Genomic DNA, 22,412 nt, shown 5'->3' on the forward strand with positions numbered 1-22,412 from the left:
TTGCAATTTTAGACATCGAGAAAATATAAAAAATTGTAGGGTTTTTAAAAAATCAGGTCCAATTGTCCGTGCAGTACGATCATTTTCCATAGAAAAATTAGAAGACAAAGAAATCTTGTTTCATATGGGAGCAAAGAAGTTGGGGGAGGGTTGGGTTGGATCATGAATGAACTTTACTTCCAAATGGCATCCAAGTTTTTGTTCATTTTGTCAAAATTACATCCATATTTTTTATTATCAAAACAGAATATACATAAGCATCAATGTATACTCCCTAGGATTGTCTAGAGATCAGTTAACTTCTTCTCTTCATCAGACACCTCATTGTTTGATGCCCTCTCTTCCTCCCCCTCAGCCATCTCTTTGGCCTACTATAAACAGACTTTCTTATCTCGCATTTATACAATTTTATCATACGCTTTTTGTAAATAGATATATTAATCTTAAAAAAGGTTATTAATAAACAACTAACAATAACTTACATAAAAAATATGACATACAACGTACCTGTCTGAAATTTAATTCTTCACCTAAACCCAAGTATTGCAAGTACATTAGGATGAATATTCTACAACCATACTTGTAACAATCATATACCAAGCCAAGAACAAGTATATATACGAATTAAGTTAACAAACATGTGAAAAGTAATTATGTGTTTGCTTGCTTAGGAATATCTTGCACAACAATGGTCATCCAATCAATGTAAATGTCAAAGCCAAACGAATTTGCAATACAACATTTGACCTGAAGAATACTTGAGAAAAAATATATATTATTGAATAAATAATATTATCATACCATATCTTTAATATTTTGATCAGCAAGATTTGTAGAACCCATGGAATTGTACAACCTAAACTTCTTCACATTCATATATATTTTCCAAATAACCTAATGATAATCGCCCCAGTTGACATGAATCAAGATATGCAACATAAATTGAGTTTAAGGTCATTGTACAGTTGAAAATTTATGTTACTTAAACATAAATGTTAAGTATCTCTTGTCACATTCACATAATGGATATGACAATTGATCTGTCTCAAAGCAATTGCAAGCCCCTTCTCGATGTTTTAGAATTTAGAGCATTTGATATGAATTTCAATGTTTATCAATTAGTTTCTATTAGACGGTAGAAAAACAACAAAAGCATCACTTTCAAGACTCAGAGAAACATGGAGTACAATAAATGGTCTTTGGCAGTCTACATCTTGCTTGCATTTTCTTCATGTAGTACTTTTCGATTCTCTTTATAAATCTTTCTAGGTGCTACATTATTAAAATAAATTATGCATTCATATTAGATTTAAATGAGTCCATATACAAACATAACAAACTACCAAACATGTGATATATTCACTTCACTGACCAACAATGTTTCTTCTCTGAACAAAAGTATTTCACTATATTTTAGTTATTTCATACATTCTTCATTCTCATCACCCTGCTTTTATCGCTAATGAAAATTGAATATCAACATGTACATGTAAGTACCATTGATTGTATACACATATAACTTGGGATGTTAATATCTATAACTCAAATACCTCAATTGTGTCCTTTCTTGAGGGTGACGTTGGGGCTGGTGACTTGATATTGTAGGCCTTTCATGTGTCACATTTATACATTGTACATTTCATAAGATATCTAAGATATATACAACAGACATAAGACATTGAATCAGTTCATTGAAAAACATTATAAATTACAAAGAAGCAATTCATTAAAAATCACTAGCTAAATACTTTCTCAAAGTATGTTGGCTATCTAATTTTGAAGAACACTTATATCAGAGGATCATTGATTTTTTTGTATATTCGATTTTATGAGACATCAATGCTACAAATTCTTTATAGTTGCTCTTTTTAGAAACCAATATAGATCTTTAAATAAGTTGATTGATGCTACAACAAAATATCTCTGCCCTTTTAGAAGTCATCATAATGACCTACACCAACCACACAACTTATCATTCAATTAACAACAACCACACAAAAAACCAACAACCCACAATAGCCCCTGTAACCTCTATTCAATGCTTGTGCACAATCAACCCCAACCACATCTAACTAATTGAATGCTTATGTGCAGTCAACCCTAACCCCAATACACCAAGACAAAACCATCGAATATTAAGTGCATGACAAGCAAATAGACAAACAATTTTTCATGGGGTTACCAAGACCTTGCAAAAGGTAATGAAGGATATGATTCAGCAAGTGAGGGAGCAAGTGATTCTCACTCTTACGCACTTATAAAACCCTCTGGCAACTAGATGGAGGCACCTATGACACTGAGACCCTCTTCTAAGAAGGTGAATAAAGGTTAACATCCAAAGTATCTTCCAAGACAAATGGTATATGGGGTACATGATACACACTTCGACAGGTAATATAGAGAAGCATGTTTTTTTATGATGGATGAATGGTCAGCATGATAAAAAATCCTAAAGAATGAGGGAGTGAAATGAAAAGTTATCGTAGAAACAACTTGAATGGACATCTACCATTGAGTATTATAAGCCTTAGAAGGAAGATATCCAAGAGATGAGTTGTCTATAGATCTGTTACATACTTTGTACAATTTTGATAGGGTTAACATTACCTATATTTGCTGTAAAACTCACTTTTTGATTAAAAACCTAGAAAAATTAGCGAGAGAGGGAATGACTAATATTTGAAAAGATCAACCTCCAAACCGGCACCTATTGTCAGAAGGGTGAGTTTTTATATACAAATCACAGCAGGTATTTTATCAATGAATATGTAGGGGTCTGCCTAACCCCAGTTTGACTATCAAAAAAGAAATCAACAACAAATATATATATATATGCAAAAAAACCTAAACATAGTAAACCCTAAATGGTAAATCTGGTGTCAAATATTAAATAAAACATAGGGTTACATAAATAAAACATTCATAACAGGAAACATACACTATTAACTGCTCATATTTATAGAAAAAAAAGTTCAAAAACAATGGTAATCGCCGGAATGAAGCGAAAAAACTAACCCGAGAAATTGATGAGCATTGGAATGAAGCGAAAAAACTTTCACAAGAATCGCCGCAAAGGTATAAGGAAAAAGGTTAAGGTTACCGCTAATTTCACATACAAACATTAAAAAAAATAGACACAAACGTCTATATATATACAGGTAAATTTGCATGCTAAAACAAAATCTCGCATCACTTAAAGTCCATAAATGTTGTGAACTTTTCATGAATTCCACATCGAAAGTAGACTTTCGCAATCACCAACGCGAAACTCTTTACGATATTTGCGAGAAAGGAATTTTTGCAAGTGTCATGGAATTCATAATTCTGCATGGGGTTGTGAACTAAGCGAGGAGGAATTTTGCATGGGGGGTTGCAAGGCGGAGAAGATTCACACCTTCATTATGTGAATCTACTTTTTTCGATGTAATGTAGTCATTTTTGCAACTTATATTGTGCAAAATTCATGATTTTTGCTGAAATATCGTGTTGATTTCAGTTTTAGTGAGATTTAGCGAGATCGGAAGAGCATTGTGATGTAACACGCAGAAATCGGGAGATCCGCTCATGCTAAGGCTAAAAAGGTCTTAAAAAAGTCGAGAACTTGTGAAATTGGACATCGGGCAGATTTAAAATTTTGTGAGGCAATTGAGAAAACATGTCAAATTTGCCGTACGATCATTTTTTGGGCAAATTATTATCGATGTATGCAGGTTTGGTTCTAGTAAATCAGTTTTATCATCCTGTGTAATGTTTTATAGAATGGGACATAATCGTCACCATCACCACAAGGTGTGAAAACCTCATAAAGAAGGTGGGTTGGTTGTTAGCATATTGATGAAATGAATGGTGCTTTGATTTTTTTTTGTTCAAGGAAAAAAAAAATCAAAGCACTATTGAAAGCTGGCTTGGTAAGTAGCTGCTAAGATATCAAATCCATGGGTGAGTCTGGTTTTGATTAAGAGGGTGGGTACCTTGTGGTTCTATTGGAGACGTGATGGGATGTCGTAGTGATGGAAAAGTGTTCTAAAAGAGTGTTAGTATTTTAGTAGTAGCAGCGAAGTGGGAAAATGGAGATGGAAAGTTGGTAGACCTTTGGTGTGTGCATTATCCACTTATTAAAATTTTGGACGAGCCGTTGAGTATTCCTCTCCTGGAGAAGTTACAGGATGCTAAAGTGGCTAGTCAGGTTTTGTTTAGGACTTCTCATTTCAATAGGTGATAAAGATTGCACCCGTGGTGACTGCACAACCTTGCAACACTAATCAGAAGGATGAGCTTCGATGGACTATGGGAGGGGTCTTTTTCTACCAAGCAAGCTTGGGAAGCTGCCTGTTAGAAGGGAGATGAATTTAGTGTTCATAATTTGATATAGCATAGGCGTCAAATTCCAAGGGCATCCTTAACTCTGTGTTTGTAGTTGAAGATAGATTTCTTACCAGTTGAGTTTTCAAATGCCTAGCAGATGCCCAATGTGTCACACAGGAAGAAACAATTACTCATCTTATGCTTTAATGTCCGCTGCTGTTACTATCTGGAGGAGATCAGTGAGGCATTTTGGTCACAGGAAAATTCCATCTTCCAGTGTTGGGGGGGAAGCTTTGGTTTGGTGGGGCAGTCAAGTTTTCAAAGAAAAGAACAATTATTGTGCTTGGCTGATGATATTTCAAATCATTCATAAAATCTGGGGGATTAAGAATCGTTTGGTGGTCGATGGATGTAAGATGAGACAATATGATGTTATTCCTTTTATTCTTAACGAGATACACACAAACGTTCTCAGAATATGTCAGACAGAATTCAGCCATTCAAAGGAGTTGGCGTCATTCAAAGGAGGTGCACTCTGATGGAAGAATGGTCTATGTTCAGTATTTTTAAAGTCGATTGGCAAGTTGATTTCTCAACTAGAGACCGCCAGGGTGTTCAAATTGCATTAGGTTGGATTGCAAGGAAAGATGAGGTATCTAGAGAATGGGACGATTGCCCTCGATTATGGGCCATATTCCTACATCAGGCGAGGTTAGCATTGAGTCATCTCTTTGAGACATTGTTACTGCCATCAATAGGCTTTTGGAAGGTCGATGTGCCCTGAAGTTGACGAGGGTAAACCATCTGTTTGAGTTCCAACACATTGTGATTTTGTCGAGAAAGCTTGTAATTTTCATGTCTGTAATCTCGCTAGAATGTGTTGTTCAGCACTAGGGTTTGGAAAGATAAGCCTCCAAACTGGCTCCCCAACCAAGAAGACGTGTAAAGTCTTACCTTATGTAGTGTAACTGGTAGAGTTCAGCCTATCCCCAGCTTGCTAATAAAAAAAAAACTAAAGCAGACCTCACCTGCTCACTATTCAATACTAGAAATGTCAAGCCTCACTTGTGTATCTCTACTGCGCACTTTCTAATTTCGATTTACAGTAGATCAAGGCAAAATAAAATGGACGGTTGGCAAACTCAGTCGGTCGTGACTCAGCCGAGTGACCTTGAGTCAGACACCCAGCAAGTCAACAACCAAGCTTGACTCAAATTTTTCCCAACACTACAGGATTTCTACAATCACTCGTTTGGCATCCAGTTAACCCTGGACTTGCAAGCCTAGAAAGGCATAGTAATATCGCACGCGAGAGACAGATTGCATTGATAACTTTAGAAAAATGAATGAAATGATTATACAAATTTTTTTCTTGGGAACGACCATTAACAGAATAGACACATGCTACATCAGACCCAAAAATATCACAAAAAATTGGCCTTACTTTCTATAAATTAGATGACAGGAAACCATCTGAACTATTTCAGTTACAAAAATTAAAGACGACCTTAAAAAGTACTTTTTATGATGATGAGGAAACCTCGACCAGAACTGGCCCACTAAATGGGCCTGCCTCCCTGTGAGGTAAACCTCGGGTGGGGTCACTGAGACCCAAGCTCTTACAAAGCCCACCAGATAAAGGCACTCTCACACCCAGTGGGAGTTGAACCTGGGACGAAGGGCTCATCTTTCTCCTCAGGCCAGCTGCAACTCGGACCACCCAGGCAGGTACCGGCATTTAATTCTCCAGGTTAGTTGCTGTCACCAAAGCCAAATGGTGATCTTCTCCTGCTGCCACCTTCTCCGTATTGCTCATTCCACTTACGCAATTCGTTCATGCTCGTAGCATCATATGCCACTGAAGCTCCAACCTACAAAACCAACAGATTGTACCAGTAAATTTCAAGGGTTTCTTCTCTCAAAATCTAGCATCACCCTGCAGATGAAAACCATTTGCATTGTCCGACAAATTGGGTTGAATCCGTCACCTGGATACTGAGTACGAGTGTCAGAGGCAGAAACAGGAACAAAGTGTCAGACACACTGAACTTTGAAAAACTAGATATTCTGATACGTCTGTGACATATATAATGATCTGTCTACTGGAGCTCTTTTTTAATATTTTGGTTACATCTACAACCCAAATGGAAGCCAAGTGTTTCATGGTTCAAAAATGCAAAATCTTATCTCAATCATCATTTGTCAGGGCTCTTCACAGTAAGCTCCTTCACTTGGGCAGGACATGTTCATGTCACTATCCCGGATCAAGGCATGAGTCAGATGGAAGAGTTTTTTAGATGTAGTATCATATCCCCAAGGACTCAGGTCAATGGAATCTTTATGCCCAAAACCCCAATTCTAGTAGTCATTTATTCAATATATATAGGGAAGGGGGGATCGCCCAACCAAAGAAAGGTCCAAAATCTACAACCAATGATAATAGACTGTTTCTTCTCTAACGATCAACTTTTTCATTGACCGGACTTTACATATTGGATTTTTATCATTCATTTAGTGAGCGGTATGTTTTGGATTATGAATTTTCGATGTTTAGATGCATTTTTGAAAGCGCTAAAAATCAACTGCCCACAATACTTTGTATTGTAAAGTTTTAAATGTATTGTGAGCCATTGATTTTTCACGTTTTGAAAAATATGCCTATATGTAAAGTCTTCGTGTAAAGCATATTTCTTACTAAATAAATTATAAAGAACAAAATATACGAGGTCCGTTCGATGAAATGCTCAAGCATTGAAGGGGAGCTGTCCGATCGTCGTCGGTTGTAGATTTTGAACCTTCCTTTGGTTGGACAGTCCCCCTACTCTATATATACATATATAGCTAGAAAAGTGGTTAGCAGCTACCACCTCTCTCTCTCTCTCTACATTATATATATATATATATATATATATATATATATATATATATAGAGAGAGAGAGAGAGAGAAAGAGAGAGAGAGACCCAATACTTAACACGCTAAGTCAAATATGTCCAGTAATGCAGGATGCTTAAGTTCGAAAATAGCCATGTCTAAGCTATGTCAAGAAGTGTGGATGTCAGTATCCCCGGTGTCAGACATGGCTATGTCTGGACACAGATATGTCAGACCTCTAGGAGTGTCAAGTAACAAAGGGCCAAATGAAGCTTAAATATCCATCATATACCATTCTACTATTAGTAGTGGTACTCAGAAATGGGATTCAAACCTGCCATAACCCATTTTATTCATTTTAGAGTCCAGACAATGTGTGGTTAATAAACGATTAAAAATGTATAATGTCAAGTATATACTTGTCAATTATTCATTATTAATTAACCATACATCTTTCATGTGATTTTACACAGATACACTTGTACATACATACCTACCCCCTTCCCCCAAACATCCACAATATATATATATATATATATATATAGAGAGAGAGAGAGAGAGAGAGAGGAGTAGGTGCCTACCGCAAGATAACGGGGCTTTTCGGAGTGTTTTTCGCAAATCTGACCTTGCAGATGCGTTCATCATGGTCGATTTGCTAGAAAATGACACTTAGATTGTGTTTTCTTCATAAAACATGATTTTTTCAGCATGGATATTTATGAAAATTGTAGAAGGTCGATTTTCAAAACTTATAAAAGCTTACCCACGTGTCTGAATTGGATGATCAAGCATGTAAAAGACGTCTATGGTCAGATTTGAGAAAATATGAAAAGGACCCTTCGGAAGCCCAGTAGGCACGGATCACTGTAGGCAGCTATATATATAAAGTCTTTGGTATGCACGTCCACATTGTGTCTGAGTAGAAACTCATAGGTGACACTTGTTTTGACTTAATCTGTCACCATAGATATGATCTACATGTTTTATTTATTAAGAATCAGCATTTTGATCATGTTTATTTGACAAAAGACTATATACACTTTTTAGCCGAAAAAATTACAGCCTTTGAATATTTGATTTGCTGGAAAAACCTGCTCATACATCAGAATCTAGTGATCTAAGGGCTGATACTAAATAAAACATGTAACTCACATCTACGGTGTCAGGTTGAGTCGAAATAAGTTGCAACTATGAGTTTCGACTCACTGAGACCGTATGGGTGTGCAGTTCCATACCTTCACTAGTACCAAATATAAACCCCAACTATATATATATATATATATATATATAGAGAGAGAGAGAGAGAGAGAGAGTAGGTGGTAGCTGGCCACCACTTTTCGAGCCTACCGTCTACTGGGCTTTTGAAGGGTTTTAGTTTTCCTTAAATATGACGATACAAATGTGTTCTACATGCTTGATTTATAGAAACTGACTCTTGCATTGTCCGATTCCGACATGCAGGTAGGTTTTTATAAGATTTAAAAATCGACAGTTTAAAATTCTCATAAATATTCAAGGCATAAAAAATCATGTTTTTTTATCGAAGAAAACATGATCCAAGTGTCATCTCCTAGCAAATTAACATGCCAAATACATCTACAGGGTTAGATTTGCGAAAAACAACCCAAAAACGCCTGTTTGCAAGTGGTAGGCCAGTAAAGTGGTAGGCAGCTACCATTTGTCTTTATATATATATATATATATATATATATATATATATAGGGGTGGCAAAACCTGACCCGACCTGCCAACCCGCCTCTTAGGCGGGTTCGGGTTGGGCTTAAGCCAACCCGTTTAATAAACGGGTCGACCCGCCTAACCCGTTTATTAAACGGGTCGGGTTCGGGCTGGGGGTATGCCAACCCGCCAACCCGGCTGACCCGTTTAATAAACGGGTTAGGCGGGCTGGTCAACCGCCTGCCAACCCGACCCGCCAACCTGACCCACGAACATGAGAACCCGTTTACCCGACCCAACCCATTTATTAAATGGGTTGGCAGGTCGTGTCGGGTTACCCGTTTATTAAACGGGCCGGGTTCGTGTTTGCCACAGCCGACCCGTTTAATAAACGGGTCAGGTTCGGGTTGAGGTATGCTGACCCACCAACCCGCCAACCCGACACGATTGCCACCCCTATATATATATATATATATTCCCTTGTACCATTGTTTTAGAAATTTTTGTGTCATACCTTTCGCACCCATGTTGTACCCCTTACACCCTACCTATGCGACACAAATAAAACCATGCACAGTTAAATTAAGTAACAAATCTTTTTCTTTACAAATTTATATGAATTTCTATATTTGGATCTTGTCTAGAAACACAAAAACAAGGCCCAGGTCCAACTAGCAGCCTTACCTGGCATGTTTGACCATGTAAGTATATCAAATTTTCTTGGATAAATCTAAAACTGATTGACATTCAGCCAGAATTAGGTCAGAGTGGGTGAAACGGGTCATGTTCAGAGTCCTGCCAAACTGTATCAGTTGCAAACCACATGTGCTCTTGCTGATCGAATATATTTCCCCATATAGTAGAAAATTATAGAAGAGCACAAGCATGCTCTTTCAAACATGCACACATAAATGCACGAGAAAGTGAGAGAGAGAGAGGGTTGTTTTGATTTTCTACCTTTGATTTTGCTTGAATGAAGTCATCCAAGTTGAGTGGCCTTAAAACTGGTGGTATGCTGTTTTTACCACACTGCAAATGAACCATTCAAATGTATCATTCTCGAGAAATGTTAACAAAAGCACATTACTATATCATAATAGCTCATTGGTATGTCTAATGAACATAGGTATCAAACTATGATGAATTTCAGATACATCCACAGGGTGTATTTTACAGCTAGAGCTCCGTATCAGTCACTACAAAGCACAAAGTATAATATGTTTATCACAAAATCTGATTTACCTAGCAGCGAGTTACAAAAACTTGAAAAACATTAGATGGATAGAAAAAAGAAATTCTAGGATTCCGAAAGATATATCGATTACAACTTCATGCAACACTCCACATTAATAGCTCGTGCTAGATAAAATTTTAAATAATACTTCTCTTCAGATAACTCACACCTTCAATTATAATACAAAGTTACAGATGAATAAACAGACTCGACACATACACCTATGTACAACTGTGGAAGCCCATACCTGGCGAGAAACATCACTCACATGCTATATTTGCAAGAAAAAGGTTCACGTGAAGGATAATTGTTGGTTTAAAGATGATCCAAATTAAAACATTGAAGTAAATATTGTTCAAAACAAACACCAGGCAGTTGCTCAAGATCAAAATTCCAATCAAAGACAGCATAGTAACAATCAATCGGGAAGCAAAAAGGATTCTCTTAGTGCTGCACTTGTTGGTCTTAATATCAAGAGAGTGAAGGTTATTGGCACATCGATTCTAGAGCAGCCACTCATACAACAGGTGACGTGGGTAAGTGTCCGAAATTAATTCCATATTTTGGTAGGAATAGTGGTCATTGGAGATGGAGCTCACAAACCAATTCCTCGTGTTGGTAGTGTTTAAATTCTTTTGTCAAATTCTAGATCATTATCATTGTCCAATGTTTTGTGTGTCCCTAACATTAAGAAAAATTTAATTTTTGTTTCTGAATTTGTTGATGATACAAATGCCTATATTGTATTTACTTCATTTTTTGTGTATGTGAAGGATCTTCTTACGAAAAAGACATTCGCATAGGGAAAACGGTGTGGGAACATGTACATCATCAAGGAAGATACTCATCCTTCAGAGTCATCCATTTGTATTCTAGCTTCAAAGCTAGTCTGTCTTGATGTTTCTGTTTTTGATGTTGTAAAATCCTTAGTTGTCAAAAGCACTAGTCGGAGCCTAGGCAGAAGACCCTTAAAAGGACTAGTCGAAGGCTAGGCTAGACTAGTTGGCCTAGGTGAGACCAAAGAAATAAAACACCAAGAAAAATAAAAAATTTACAATAAATAGTTAAATTTAGTAACAAACATATGATTGTAACTATGGATGAAGTGTGTAATTCAGTGTAACATGTCGCAAAATTCATGAAATTACATAATATTAAACATATACCAAAACTTAGGGCACACCATCCGATTACTTTATATACATACATATATATATATATATATATATATATATATATATATATATATATATATATATAGATAGATAGATAGACAGAGAGAAAATGAGGATTATTCTGCACCTGTTTCATTAGGTCACTGTTAGGACCCTCCAAAAAATCATAGTTTTTAGATGTTTTATACTCTATCTTAACCGTTAGATGTGTTTATGATTGTTGCTGAATGGAGAACATGTAATGGATTAAGCATCTTTATGCTCAGAATCATCGGTTGATATCATACTAAAATTTTATGATAAAATGTTATCATTTTTTACATCAAATCAATTTGAAACAAAACCTATGTCACATGGGTGCGGGTGCGGGAATGCGGCACTTCCAAAAAACCCGGGTGCGGGGGTGCGGCAGGGGCAAAAATGTAAATATATATATATATACCCCCGACGCGAGTCCCTTTCCAAACTAGAGAAACTTTTTTCGTAGAGAGTTTTTCTAAAAATAAGTTTTTTGATAAGAAATATTCCTCAACAAGAGTGGAGAGGAATGTTTTCTAACGAGAGAAAATTTATTTTTACGCTCTCCATCACCACCCTCTTCTTCCACTCATTTTTTTCACATTTTCCCACTCCAAATAATACAAAATTTTTAAAATGCACAGAGGATGAAGAAATGAGCCCATTAAAAAAAACTGACGCTAATATCAAAATTAGGGTTCCAAGGATAGTGCAATCGGATTAGATCCAATCAGACGTCTGTTTGCACCCAATGTGTCAGAAACGGATCTCAAACTAAATCCAAATGTGAAATCTTATCATATTCGAACAAATGTATTCACATTTCACACCTTATTTTGGACTTCATTCCATCAGACATTTACACAGATGTTGGCTTAATCTAATCCATTTATAATCCCTACATGACTGCATCTGCATAAAAAATGACTGACTCCAAGCAATCTTACCGGATCTAGTATCATTGTAGAAAATACAGATCCAGACACAACCCTACTGCATCTGCATAAAAAATGACTGACTCCAAGCAATCTTACCGGATCTAGTATCATTGTAGAAAATACAGATCCAGACACAACCCTACTTTATTGGACCTCATTTATATCCGGATCAGATCGATAATCTGATCTGCATTGGACCTGTTTGCGCCCCTCGTGAATAAATGCCCCCACTGGTCCAGAAGCTTCACCTCATTCATTTCTGGAAGAAGCTAAAAGGCTGAAACCCTCAACCCTCTCTCTCTCTCTCTCTCTCTCTCTCTCGTCTTCATTGGATCAAAAGAGAGAAGCCCTAACCCTAACCTCAACCCCTTTCTCTATGGTTTTCCTTCTCCTCCATGTGAGTTGAACCAGAGGAGAATCCTTAACCCTTTCCCTGGGAGACACGTTCATTTGCATTCAGAGAGAAGTTAAGCCCTGATTCCTATCTGTAAGGAGGAGGAGGAGAGATGGCTCTGGCTTTCGACGAGTTCGGGAGGCCGTTCCTGATCATCAAAGTCCAGGATGGGAAGAACCGGTTGAGGGGCCTCGAGGCTCAGAAGGCAAACATTGTTGCAGGCAAGGCGGTCGCCCGCATCCTCCGGACGTCGCTCAGCCCCAAGGAGATGGACAAAATGCTCCAGTCCCCCGACGGAGACGTTACCATCAGTAATGCTTCCCTCCCTCTTCCATGTCTCCTTTAAAAAAAAATCCAAAAAAATGGACCGACATGACCCTGGGTGCGGTCAACGCACCCAGGGTCGGGTTGACCGCACCCGCGTCGAGTCGCGTCGACGCGGGTGCGGCACCCTGCTAGCCGAATCCCTGTGACATAGAACAAAACTTGTTTCAAAATAAATAAGTATTGATAAACACATCTAATGGTTCAAAATGAGCATAAAACACCTAAAACTTTGATATTTGGAGGGTCTTAATGGTGACGTAAAGAAAAAAGGGATAAGATGAACCGCGTTCTCACATATATATGAGTTAATCTAACATTCAACTAGTTGTGTTTAGCATTATATGATTCAACCTTATTAAAATGACTAAAAAACCATTAATTACTTTTATGGGCATTAGAGGTCTTTTGAACTTGCAAAGAACTAATAAGTCAATAACCTTTTCCAAAAAAGTAACTTTATGAGTATCGAAGTTACCTTTTCTATCTCAAAAAGTAACAATATATTTTTAAAAATGCCTTCTTTTAACCCTATATATAAATAGATAGATAGATAACTAAAAAAACAATTATATATACACATGTATGTGTGCCAAAAACACATGCACACATGTAAACAACAAAAATAAAAAGAAAAAGATAAAAAGGGAGAAAAGGGAAGAAAAAAAAATAGTGGAGAGGCGAGATGAGGAAGAAGAATAAAAAAATAAGAAGAAAAAAAGGAAAAAAAAGGGGGAAAAGGAAGAAGAGGAAGAAAAAGAGAAGCTGGAGGGGTGAAAGGAGGAAGAAGAAAAAGAGAAGAAATAAATAAATAAATAAATAAAAAAGTAAAAAATAAAAGCAAAAGAAGAACAGGAGAGAACAAAAAAAGAAAGCTTTTGGGGCAGTTGGAAAAAAAAAGGAGACAAAAAAAAGTAATGACAACCATGTCCTACAGCTTAGGCAGAGACAACCTAAGAAGCCTAGGTCAAAAAACATGGTCCTACCACCTAGACCCATAACCCTAGGCGGTGGCCCTACACCTAGCCGCTTAGGCACAAATTTTGACAACTAAGGTAGAGTCCAATAAAGCTACAATATGGTATTATTATCTTGCCCATTGTACTTGTGGTTTTGCTGAGAGACGGTGTCTGATGGGCTAATTCCCAAATTCAATTTATGTAATAAAGAGTCTATATGTCCTAGTTGTCATATTTGTAAGATTCAAGCTTGTTACTCCTGGATTTATTTCATAAAAAATAAATATGATGTGTTTAATATCTTTCATAAATTCTATGCCTCCATTAAAGTTCATCCACTTCTATTGTTCAATTCCAAACTAATGGTGGAGGTGAGTTTCCATCAACGGAATTCACTAAATTCCTACACGAAAATAGGATTAATCACTAGATGTCTTGCCCACAAAAACGTCAACAAAATGGTTTGTCTAAAAGAAAACATAAGACATATTGAGACTGCATTGTCCATGATCGATATAGTGGATTCCTTATTTTCTAATGGGAAGAGACTTTTCATATTGTTGTACTGTGTGATCAATAGGTTTCCCATGTGTATTCCTAATAATAAGTCTCCCTATTATGTGTTGTTTCGGAAACATTCTGATTACGATTTTTTGAAGGCATATGGCTGCATATATTATGTTCATGTAGATAAAAGTCATAAAAGTAAGTTTGATGATAAGGCCATAGCATGCAGATTTATTAGGTATGCCAATTGTTATGATGTTTACAAATATTATGATCCTTTCAAGAGATGCATTAGTATTTCTAGAAATGTGGTGTTTGATAAGAATTCTTTTCAGAATGTTTCCTTAGATGTAATGCAAGAGAAAGCAGACAAGGTTGAAGTTTACCAACCATGGCTGAGTGCAGAATTGTTTTTTGATGTTCCTTCATCTCTTGATGATCAAGATGTCACCCATAATCAGCATGGCTCCTCAAAGGGACAGCAAGGTGAAGATGAAGTTACAACCTCGGCTATCGACCAACGAGATATAGCACTGCAGGGAGGCTCCAGGTATAGTCAAGTTTATGTAAGGCATGGCAGTAATGTTCGTGATGGACAACAACAAGATGGACATTTAAATCATCAATCAAGTGTTGTTAGTGAGGAACAAAGTTTGAGAAGGTCTTCAAGAGTTCGTCATCTAATTGATATATGGTTTAGTTATGAAAGTTTCAGACTTGATCATCAAGTGTTTATTGCAGAATTTGAAAAACAACAAGAACCAAGGTATTTTGCATAAGCATGTAAGAGTAACAAATGGATAGAAGCCATGAATGCGGAAATGAAAGCTTTGAATGAATGTCAGACATGAAAAAATGTGAGAAGGCCAAAGGACAAAATGTTGTTGGTTCAAAATGGGTATTCAAAAAAAAATACAAACCAGATGAAAGCATTGAAAGATATAAAACATCTCTCATGGCAAAAGGTTTTACTCAAGAAGTATGGATTGAATTTCAAATAAACCTTTAGACTAGTCCCATTATAAAGATGTGAACCATAAAAATTATATCATCCCTTGCTTTAGACTATGGCTGACCTTTGAATCAACTTGAAGTGAAGAATGTCTTTCTTCAAGGGAGCCTTAAAGAAGAAGCATACATGGAGCAATCGTTAGGTTTCAGTGAAAAGGATCCGATGTCACAAGTTTACTGTAACGCCCCAAAATTTCAAACTTGCGAACCTTTCAGAAAACAAGCAAGAGACTAGAAGAAAATCTCTTTCCTTTCTGAGTTTATTTATGCAATCAGCGGAAGACTATTCTTTTGTTAAATTTAGAAAGGCAAGCTGACAACTTTGGGCACGTTAGCTAAAATAACCAAAAAGTATAAAATTCGGATAACCAAAGGAAAACATGTGACAAACCCAAAAACGTCCAAGACGCGAGCTAAGAACAGGAAAAAGAAAATCTTGAAGCCATCTTACCATCGCCCGTGGTGTACCTAATCATCACCTATACCCATAGAATGTGTTAGTTTCGCAAAAAACTAGTAGGTGCATAAGAGAGACTACAGAAAACTGAATTAAGTACATTTAATTCAGTATGCTAAGCAGTTTAAAGCAGATAAACAGTTAAACAGGTAAGTCGTTTCAAACAAGCAGTTCAAAGCAAGTAAGCAGTGCAACTATCAAAACGTAGCATGACGATTCATTTGATCGTAAGTTGTACTACCACGCAACTAGCTTGTTCTCGTTCCTTGAACGAGGTCTTTGTATTTAATCAGGGTGTCGTTTGTCGCTCTCACTACTTCTAACAAACTCTTTGTCCTGAATAACCTTATTCTACTTCCAACTTACAAGGCCTTACGCGGCCAACTGTTACATATTATTACTCACTTAAGGCGTCATACTTTCTCAGAAAAAGCCCACCCTTCTATAGAAGGTCCAAAATATGATCTAAATCAATAAAGATCTGATTCTCACATCTGAGTCCTGCATGTAATCATGCTAAAACAGAAAGCCAAAATTATAGATTCATAACTGGCTATCTCAATCAATCTCAGAAGATCCTCACAGCTCACCATAACTTTTTATGGTAATAAAAAATCACAAGTTCCACGTCGGATCGCTAGGTCTGGGAAAATGTATGACCTCACAAGGAATTATCGCCCTAGATGGTATACCTGGTCTTGGACAACACACTTCCTCACATGAGTTCACCGTCTTTGCGGCTACCCGCTATTGGACAATGTACATCCTCACAGAGATTCTACCGCTCTAGTCGGATCGCCAGATCTTGGACATACATACTCTCACAAAGAATCCCTTGGGAACCCGGTCCTCAACAAATGTCATATTCAATGAAAATTATTATGATACACGCATCAACACAAATGACCGCTCTCAAGGTCGATAGTAACTATTAAAATTAACAAGATCAACGTCGGATCACCTGCTCTGAAAAATGTAAAACCTCACAAGGAATTACCGTCCTAGATGGTATACCTGGTCTTGGACAATACACTTCCTCACAGGAGTTCACCGTCTTTGCGGCTACCCGCTCTTGGATAGTGTACATCCTCACAGAGAATCTACCACTCTAATCGATTACCAGATCTTGATCATACACGCCCTCGCAGATACTCTTTTGGAGATCAGGTCCTCAACAGATACCATACCCAGTGATACATGCATCAATACAATTGACTGCTCCGAATAATTGACCGCTCTTAGGGTCAGTAGCCACCAATATGGGCAAAAACATGTATACCAACAATATGCATCGTATCACTTCACATGGTAAAACAAATCACAAGATCACAGGTTCCTCCAATAAGGTTCCATGAACCATGAACATTTATCGCATGCTTTTAACATTTCTTATCACGTGGCATATCAATCACATTATACAGAAGCATATAATACTACGCATCGTATCATTGCCACAAGGAACATTGCATTCCTCAAATAGGACCTCAAAGCATGCGTAAACAACACATGAGAACATGCAGATTACATAATATGAATCAACTAAACATCAACATATGTAACTCCTACGTAGTTCAATAAATTTACAAAGGATTCAAGTTATATATTCATGTAAGACAATTCAGATCATTGCATCATCATATGCATTCACAATTCTTATCTCAAAGCACATCGCATCCGACCTTTCTAGTGTGTAACTCAAACACATATCTTCAAGACATTTCAATCATGTTACACAGGTATGCTATATTCACTTAGGCAATCAACGCAATTCTCTGCAATAAAACTATGTAGGTGTGATGTATTATTCACCTAAATAGTCTAAACTAATTATACGAATCTCAGAGACACCAAAGTCATACGTAATTTCATTGATAAGCTTTTACTTGACGAAAATACGTATCCAAAACACACGAAAGTCTTATGACCCATCAACCAGTGTAAACAGACTTATGTTTCAATATTACTGGTCTGCGGGTACGCGCAGGCAAAATGTAGAAACAACTGAGACTAGTTCGGGTGTCTGTTATTCTATGTATTTTTAATAACCTGAATAGCTAGTTGAGTCCGCTCTTAAGGGGACGACTTTAGCTAAGAGAGGATTCTCCAAAGGCAGGTAAGCAGTGCCACGTATGCATCCAACTTCTGCAGAAGTGTTGAGCTAACTTTTGTAACCCCTTTCCCCTAACTCTAATGACTGGGGAGGCCGGATCTTTGCCCATAGGGTGGTTGTTAACAACCTGTCCATTGAAGTTTTTGTACTGCTCTGTCCTCTCCCTTGACAGACAACAAGAAGCGAATGAGTGTGTTAGGTGTTGCTTAACTAACGACCCATTCTATGTTGTGGTCTTTAAACCACTCGAGCATCTTGCCAGTGAAGGCGAATAGTCATCATTTTATGTGATTACAACATTGTGCATTTAGCACTATTCGAGGTCGCACGACCATCTCATCCAATCATCGCAGTACTAGTGTGTAGTGCACGACTACAAGTACTTTAGGATGAAAGGGGTATAGTTCATCAATAAGAACCTCAACAAAAGTGTTTCACAAAGCTGTAATGTTTCTCAAACTTTACTTTTGACATTCTGTATCTTTTGAAACAACCAACTGCTTGTGCCAACATTTGGAATGTGATTTTCTAGAATCTCATCCACTATCGGGGTATCTACATGCCTCGCATGACTCGATACCGGCCTCGATAGACGGGATACAGGTTTCTCAACAGAACCCCCGCTAAGAGGTTCGCTCAAGCCCCAATTCGGGGTTACCCGAGATATGTCGAATAGACGAACAAAACCGCCCAAAGCACATTCTTTCAAATACTTTGATTTGGGCACTCTTTGATGCTTTTGCGCAGCTCCCTAAAATCTCAAGTCTACTTTGCAGGACTGCGTACTCAAAGAGCCAGGATCCTTGCGAGGTATCCCTCTCCTTAGACGAGGATGTATCACCAAGCTCTCGACTCAACTCTTATCGCAAGAGGGAGAGGGGTAAATGCTTTTGCATCCTCCACGAGAATGCCTTTATAGCACATGCAAAGAGCAAAAACCTGAGCATCATCTGCAATGACAAGACAATAACAAAACATTTGCAAAAGCAAGAGCCTGGGCGCAAAGCACGACGACAGAGAAAAGATAAGACAGAAAGTAAAGGACAAGGATCGTGAAACCACGACCTTGAGTTAAATGCGTACTCGTATAAATATATATATATATATATATGCATATATATTTATTTAATTGTCCCCTTTAGTTAATTGAACTCAATTCAATTATCCAAGTTCTCCGTGCAATCTTCCCCTACCTTGGGGAGTTGCGAGCTTGTTGACGTCCGCAGGTGTAGGCGATTGACGGCTCGAGCCGCGGAGCGCGAGTGGGATCCGTCGTACGAGCTGCAAAAGCGACAGTCTTAACAAGCTAACAAAAAAAAAAACAAAAGGTCAGGGGCACTGCCGCTGACCTAACGTGAAGAAAACAGAGGCAGGGGCATCGTGCCCTTGTGCACCTGCTATCAGCGCAAGAAGCAGGGGCTGCGATTCCCTGCTGACCTGCTGTCAGCAAACTACGAGGAGGCAGGGGGTTGCACCCCTGCCCTCAGAAAGCGAGGGTAGGCAGGGTTGCACCCCTGCCTAACAAAGTAGAAGAGAGGCAGAGGCAAAGCCCCTGCCTGTCAACAACGAAGGGGAGGCAGGGGGCTTCACCTCTGCCTGACAAACATGCAAAGAGGCAGGGGCTGATGAATACGCAAACAGGTAGGGGGCGAAGCCCCTGCCTGACGCTAGAGAAGAGGGAGGCAGGGGGCCTTGCCCCTGCTTGTCGAAAAACAACGGAGGCAAGGGCGATGCCCCTGCCTAAAGAGAGAAAAGGGCGCAGGGAGGGGGCTCGACCCCTCCCCTGAACAACGAGGGTGCAGGGAGGGGGCTCGACCCCTCCCCTGGCCAATAGAGAGAGCAGGAAGACTGAGGAGAAGGGCTCAACCCCCCCCCCCTCATTGCGATAAGGAGAAACAGGGAGGGGGTCGAGCCCCTCCCTCGTAACCCATACCACAAGGAGACAAAGAGGGGGCTCAGCCCCTCCTTGGCGAAAAAAGTAAGCAGGGAGGGAGCCGAGCCCCTCCCTCGTAACCTGTACAACATGAAGACAGGGAGGGGACTCGACCCTTCCCTGACGAAAAAGGGAAACAGGGAGGGGGTCGAGCCCCTCCCCTTCACCTCGCACCACAGGGAGACAGGGAGGGGGCTCTGGCCCTCCCCGACGAAAAAGGGAAAGAGGGAGGATCGGGGGCAGGGGCTTTGTCCCTACCTACCGAGAAAACTCAGGTGGCAGGGGCAGCCGACCTGCCAAAAAGCGAGGCAGAGGCCAATAAGTCCCTGTCGAAAGCCTTATCACAGGCGACAGGGGGTGTCACCCCTGCCAACCTGCCGGAACATTAAAGGCAGGGGCTAAAACCCCTGCCGACCGACTAAAAGGAGGCGACACCCCTACCGTCCCGCTGAAAGATGTCAGGCAGGGGCTTTATCCCCAGCCGACCGGCCTAATACAGACGGTAGGGGAGCGTCGCCCCTACCGTCCTGCCAAAGAAGAGAAAGGGGAAACGAAGAAGACATCATAGGAGAGTCAGGGGTTACCTGAACCAACCGCAGAAAAGGGGCCACCGCCGGTGGTTTGCTGGCGTACGCAGGGGGAGTGATGGAAGATTGCAAGGAGGCGATGGGGATATCACCGGCGTCGAGCTCCGGCGTACGCAGGAAAGAGGCGGAGAGGGCGAGTGAATGCCCCCGACGTCGGGCTCCGACGACTGTCGTGGATACCGAAGGTGGTCGGCTCTGACGGTGAGGTCCGACGAGAGAGGGGAAAGAAGGTGAGTATCGGGGAGAGAGAACGAGAGAGCAGAGGGGAAATGAGAGGGGGAGCGACGATGGTGGACGCGTGGGGGAGGGGCTCGTCGACTGTCCCTCCCCTTGCGTGTTTTATCTTTAAAACACGCAGGTGGTGGGCAGTGAGGCGGTGCCCGACCGCCTCTCCTTTTAGATCCAGGTCGGGTCCAAATCTGGATCCGACCCGATTCCAACAACAATTTTTTTTTCTCGAGGGTTTTACATTTACAGATTGAAAAGATCCATATATGGGTTGAAACAATCCTCAAGATCTTAGTTTGAAAGTTTCTCTCATGAAATTCAAAGGCATGGTTTCAAAAGGTTAGTGTCAGATTACTCATTGTCTATGTGGATGACATCATAGTCATGGGGAGTTATGAAGCCCATATTCCAGAAATCAAGAATCTCCTTAGCAAAAGATTTTAGATGAAAGATTTAGGGAGATTGAAATATTTTCTTGGTGTAGAGGTTGATTATAAAGGAGACAGACTTATGTTGACGCAACACAAATATACTCTTGATTTATTGGCCAAGATAGAATGATGGACTGTAAGCCTTCACTGACTCTCGATACCCTTAATCAATGGTGTATCGTATTGTATCATACAATATAGTATGATATGTATCGTTACTATTATGTTTTTCAATATAATACACTCTCATATCACGATGCGAGTGTGTATTGTATCTATATCGGATGTATCATACGATAAAGCCCTGTATCGCACCGTATGATACACCTTCAAAGCACTTTAAAAAGGGTTGAATCGTATTTTTTATTTTTTTGGTTTTAAAGACCTCTTGAGAGCTGACTTCCTCATTTGTGTAGAGGCCATTAGAGGAAAACCCATGCACCCTAGGAACCGTGAAAGCGATTTAGGAGCCGATACAAGGGAGAGAGTTTGTGGTTGCTAAAGTAACACTACATTTCCACCCTTTTTCACTCAAGAAAGTGACTTAAGGTAAAAAATCCCTATCATTTGCTTCTTATTGAGTTTTTTAAGAGGAAGATGGCATTGAATGACCCGACATGGCAATGTGGCACTCAAGTAATAAGTGGGAACTAATTGAAAATCGAGTGCAAGTTTTACAATAATACTTTCTCTGGTGGTATCTTTGATTGCAGTATCATTTAGCCGAAACAATAACAATGTTGCCCCATGCACTTCAAGGAATTTGTCGGAGGTCGTGAAATGGCAATGCCACCAGTTGCTTACCACTTTGAGAGAACAAAAAGCAAAACAAGGAGATAAATGAAGAAAAAATGGGGTATACGTAACCATGGGATGATGTTTATGATATAGATGATGAGCTTCGTACAACCCCTAACATAGCATCAAAAGTAGGAAGCTCTGGAGCGAAGGGTTAGTGTGACTGGTGCTAGCAGCAGTGATGTGAGTAGAAAGAGAAGAGGAGGGAGTTCCTCTATAAGAGGTAGAGTTGGAGGCCTTATTCTGAGGTTTTTCTTTCCGAGGTCTGCCCCTGGGTCGCAGCCCGACATTCTCATTGCTATGACCCCAAAATATTTAGTCGGGCAGGTGAGTGTCGCAGTTGAGAGATGGTTTTAGGATACCCGCATTCCTTTCAATGCGGAAATCATTTCATTTTCAAGTCATGGCGGATGCCATAACCAATATCGGGTCTGGATATAAAATGCTTTCATA

The 22,412-nt window shown here is 39.3% G+C and overlaps 1 protein-coding gene across 2 annotated transcripts in view; it reads right to left on the minus strand.

Annotated features, from left to right (window-relative positions):
* Positions 1–5,605: 5,605 nt before the first annotated feature.
* Positions 5,606–22,412, minus strand: part of LOC149846991 (uncharacterized) — a 161,913-nt gene continuing 145,106 nt past the window's right edge. For both annotated transcript variants that reach the window (XM_089996729.1, XM_089996728.1), the window contains 2 exons: positions 9,813–9,884; positions 5,606–6,176 (listed from right to left, as the gene is read on the minus strand). In XM_089996729.1, coding sequence (XP_089852855.1) covers positions 6,057–6,176; positions 9,813–9,884 — 192 coding nt within the window. In that variant the 3' untranslated portion in view covers positions 5,606–6,056. The remainder of the gene's footprint in view (positions 6,177–9,812; positions 9,885–22,412) is intronic.

The sequence above is a fragment of the Nuphar pumila genome, chromosome 2 (assembly GCF_984573655.1).
Source record: "Nuphar pumila chromosome 2, dmNupPumi1.hap1.1, whole genome shotgun sequence".
Taxonomy (NCBI): domain Eukaryota; kingdom Viridiplantae; phylum Streptophyta; class Magnoliopsida; order Nymphaeales; family Nymphaeaceae; genus Nuphar; species Nuphar pumila.